Source organism: Phragmites australis, chromosome 3 (assembly GCF_958298935.1).
Source record: "Phragmites australis chromosome 3, lpPhrAust1.1, whole genome shotgun sequence".
In the NCBI taxonomy this organism is placed as follows: Eukaryota; Viridiplantae; Streptophyta; class Magnoliopsida; order Poales; family Poaceae; genus Phragmites; species Phragmites australis.
In genome coordinates this window covers 10,450,041-10,454,021 of record NC_084923.1, presented here as the reverse complement: position 1 = coordinate 10,454,021, position 3,981 = coordinate 10,450,041, and the positions used below count along the sequence as shown (strand labels likewise).

At 59.8% G+C, this 3,981-nt stretch overlaps 1 protein-coding gene across 1 annotated transcript; it reads right to left on the bottom strand.

The window, feature by feature from the left end:
• Window positions 1-247: 247 nt before the first annotated feature.
• On the bottom strand, window positions 248-2,457 carry LOC133912074 (patatin-like protein 6). Its single transcript, XM_062354636.1, has 2 exons — window positions 845-2,457; window positions 248-761 (listed from the first exon to the last, which is right to left on the bottom strand). Exons 1-2 carry the CDS (start codon window positions 1,946-1,948, stop codon window positions 483-485), a joined length of 1,383 nt encoding a protein of 460 aa, XP_062210620.1. The 5' UTR covers window positions 1,949-2,457; the 3' UTR covers window positions 248-482.
• Window positions 2,458-3,981: the final 1,524 nt, after the last annotated feature.

The following is a 3,981-nucleotide window of genomic DNA, read 5'->3' as shown; positions in this document are numbered from 1 at the left end:
GATGGTAATCAGAGAAGTGAGAAGTGTCATCTGCACCGAAGGTATGCAGTTTAACTCCAGTAAACTATGAAGACTCGATTTTGGTTTGTAACAAGTATATCTGCAAAGTAGCAATTCAGAAGCTCATGGCTCAGTCAGGTGTGAAGTGTCTCCGTTGTATCCACAGCTTTTTTACGCAAGCTGTACCAACACCTCAAAGTTCAAACCCCTGACGAAACTGGATTGGACAATAACAAGGACAGCATAATTCTGCGCAAAGAAAACTATATTTCTCTCCTGAGTTTAACTGAAGATCAAATATACATCGCAAATGTTCCTTTCATATTTCCCCCATCGAATTTCACAGCGGCAAATGCTTCGGAACGGGAGAAATGACAGGCCACCACTGCCACGAAAAAAATGCAGCAGGATTCCGGCCAAGCCAAAGCAGGAAGAAAGAGAGGTCTACATGTTCCATACGCCACGGTCTACGGTTCACAAGCTCAGCCCAGCGCCGACGGCTTCTGCGGCGCCTGCTTGAACGCGACGGTGGGCGCGATCCGGGAGCCCCTGCTGCGGTGCTCGGCCACCAGTTCGGCCGCGAACCAGTCCAGCTTCTCCGCGTTCGTCTGCTCCCCGATCCGCCTCCCCTCGAAGAGCACCGACTCGACGTTCCGCTGCTTCAGCATCTCGTCCGCCGCCGCGAGCAGCGCGCGCACGTTCCCCGGGGTCGGGTCGTACTCCCCGTCCGGACCGCATGGTGGCATGCTCTCCCGCTCCGCCTGATCACGCAGCGGTTTATCAGAGTTAATACAGAGCAAGACAGGAGACAAGAACGCGCGATGCAATGAAAAATTTTGCTCACCTGGATGCGCAGGTAGTTGGACGAACGGCATTGCCCGAAGGCGCGCGCCACGGCGTGGTCGACGAGTCCCGCGGCGCCGTCAGCGGCAATGCGGGAGATGGGGCGCGCCCACTCATTGGGACCCCACCGGCGCATGCGCCGGAGGTCCGCGTCGGCAGCAGCCCCGCAGCCTCCGCCGGAGCAGCCGCCGATGGAGAGCACGAGGAGGTCCTCGACGCCGCGCACAAATGGGAACTCGTGCCTGTTGTGGAGCACGTGCGTGATGGCGGCCGCGGCCGGGCTGCCCATGGTGGGCCCGCCGTCCACTGCGGCGCACGACGTGGCACCGTCGACCGACGCCACCTCGGCAGGCTCGAAGCGGCCGGCCTCCGACCACGCCGCGCGGCCGACCTGCCAGAGGCGGAAGTCGTAGCTCTCGTTCTCCAGGGCGTCGGCGCGCGAGAACACCAGCGGCGCGGACGTCTTGAGGTCGTAGCAGGAGATGAGCACTGGCTTGATGGTGTCCCGCAGGGTGAGCTCCTCGCCGAACGCCGCCTTCATGGCCACCTCCAGCGCCGCCGTCGACGCGGCCAAGGGCCGCTTCTTGCCGCGGCAGAAGAGGGACGTAGAGCTCGCGGGCGGGCGGAACAGGCGGGGCGCGTGGTCCGCCACGAGCCGCCATGTGTCGTCCGCGTGGAACAGCGGCGCGCCACGGGTGTGCGCCGAGAACAGCATCGCGGCAAACACACCGCCCGCGCCAGTCCCCGCGACGAGGTCAAAGTAATCCGCGACGCGGGCGTCAGGGTCCCCCGACGCGCGCCGGAGCGTGGCCTCCAGGTGCGCCAGCGCGCGGCCGGCGAGCAGCGCCCGCAGCCCGCCCCCACCGCCGTCCACGCACAGCACGCAGACCTTGCCCCGCTGCGCCGCCTTCCCAGGCATAGCCGTCCCCGCCGACGCCTGCGCCGGCGCCTTGGGCACCCACAGCTGGTGCGGATCGGTGTACCCGAACAAGAACTTGCTCTCCAGAATCGAGAATATCTCGTAGCTGAGCTTGTCCGTGTCGGCGCCTCCCGCCTCCACCTCCTCGTGCAGCCTCTCCACCTGCATCTCCTCCGCCTCGTCCATGCCCCCAGACCAACGCCTTCCTTTCCACCCAAATTCTTGGCAAATCAAACCACTTCCCCTGCGCAGGAAAGCAACAAGGAAAAGAAAGAATCCCGCGCGGATTCGCAAAGATTGACGCCAAGACCGGCTCGCCTTCTTGTCCCTCGCTCTCTTTTGAGATCACAGCGCGGTCGGTTACATGCCCACCCGCCGCTGGTGGCGCCTTTTCATTCTTGCGCGCGCCAGAGCACGCAAGGAATGAAAGAAACGAGCACAGAAAGGTGCGCGCGAGAGAGAGAAGAGAGAGGAAGCGAAGGAGAAAGAAGGAAGAAGCGAAGGCGTGCGTGCGTGACCGAGCGAGCGAGCGGGGCCGTCTTCTTCTTTGATTCTTTCTTCTCTCTCCTCCTATCGTGTCTTGTTGCTGCCCCGTAGCCGATGGAGCGCCTCCCTTGGAGCAGCAAGCGCGTGGACTCCCCGCACCCGGTGCACGAGCGTGGGCCGTTGCCCTGCCGTCCGTCTCCGCCTCGAGATCCGCGGCCAGCCGCGGCACCCGTGGAACGAGTCCACGGAGGTCGGCGTCACGGCGCGGTCGTCACCTCCTGGGCTCGTGCTGGGTTAAACAAACGGAGGAGGAAACTAGGGAGCGATTAATTATCCGCAGGGTGGGGCCGGACAAAATTAAGAACGATTGGACGTGGGGTTAAGCGACGGGCAACGTTAATTATGGTCTCGCTGCCGTTCTAGATTCTGGATTGGCGCGATCGAGGGGGGCGCGGCGGACGCCTGCCGTGCGTCTGCGTGGAGCCGGTTCACGGCTGCAACGCCGAGGATCGCGACCATACGATGTGCCTGCACTTTTGCTTGTCCTGCGGCAGTTCTCGGAGTACTACCGTCTTTTTTTCTTCTCTTCTTGAGAATCTGTGGGTGGCAGTATTCCTGCAAATACTTGACAGCACGCAGTGCTACTCCATTTTCACAAACTCCAAGGCTGCATGCTCGGGATTAGACCTGCGGACCTGTACGACGCATGTCTACCTGTCGCGTACGGCTCATGTGCATCAGGTATTCAGCTGTCGCTATGGCTTATGGGAGTCTACGTGTGGCTACTATGGTGCAGGTTAGCTCCATTTCATGGCAGCATTCAGGAATGACAGAACAAACGGGAAACTGCATGCTGTGGTCCACAGGGACTCGGTCCACCTGGTGCTTCGCAGTGCAGACAAGAAAAGGTTCGAGTCAAAACAGCCCCGTGCCGTCCAGGTGCAGACGGTCGATGTGCCAAAAACCTCCTAAACCTCGGGCAGCAACGGGTCCTCGAGGGCGAGGCGCCTGCTTTTCCCCGGTCAAACGTAGGTGGGGCGGGCGGCGCGTGAGGATGGGAAAATGTAACTCGGCAGCTGGATCGTTCATTTATATCCATCTCCATCCATTGATTTGTTCATATACTCTATGTCCTTTATTTAATATAAATATCGATATAAATCAACTATTCTAATAAGTCATACGTACAAATATCCCTGTAGAATTTTCGTGTTGCAGAGGCTGGCTTGCGCGGCCGCAGAACCGCCGAATCGACAGCAGCTATTTCTGGCAAGGGGAGGGAGCGAGGTTGGGCACGACGACGCGGAGACTTCCCGTCACTGCCATGGGGGCCCGCCCCCACAACCAATACAACGCCCGTTCCTTCCCCGCTCTGCTGTGGTCTGCTTTCGAGGAGAAGCGAGTCAATGCATGGATCCTGCTCGTCGCTTCGTCCACTCCACACCACACCGTTCCGGGTCGGGGAATTCGACGCTGCCACCGTCCGTCTGCGCGGCGAAGCTCACGTGTGCCGCGGACATTGGGAAGGAAACAAGGGAGAATTCACGGGTGCAGCCGTGCTGCTCAGCCTCCTGCTCGTTGTCGATGGGTCAACGTGCAGAGTCAGATGCACAGAATCATGGCAACTTGAGACTTTGCAGCCGACCAGTTTACTCGTACCAGTTGGTACCAACGAGGGACGGAGCTGGGAATCTATTTTTTTATAAGGTAAGTTTTATTAATTTTATCGTTAT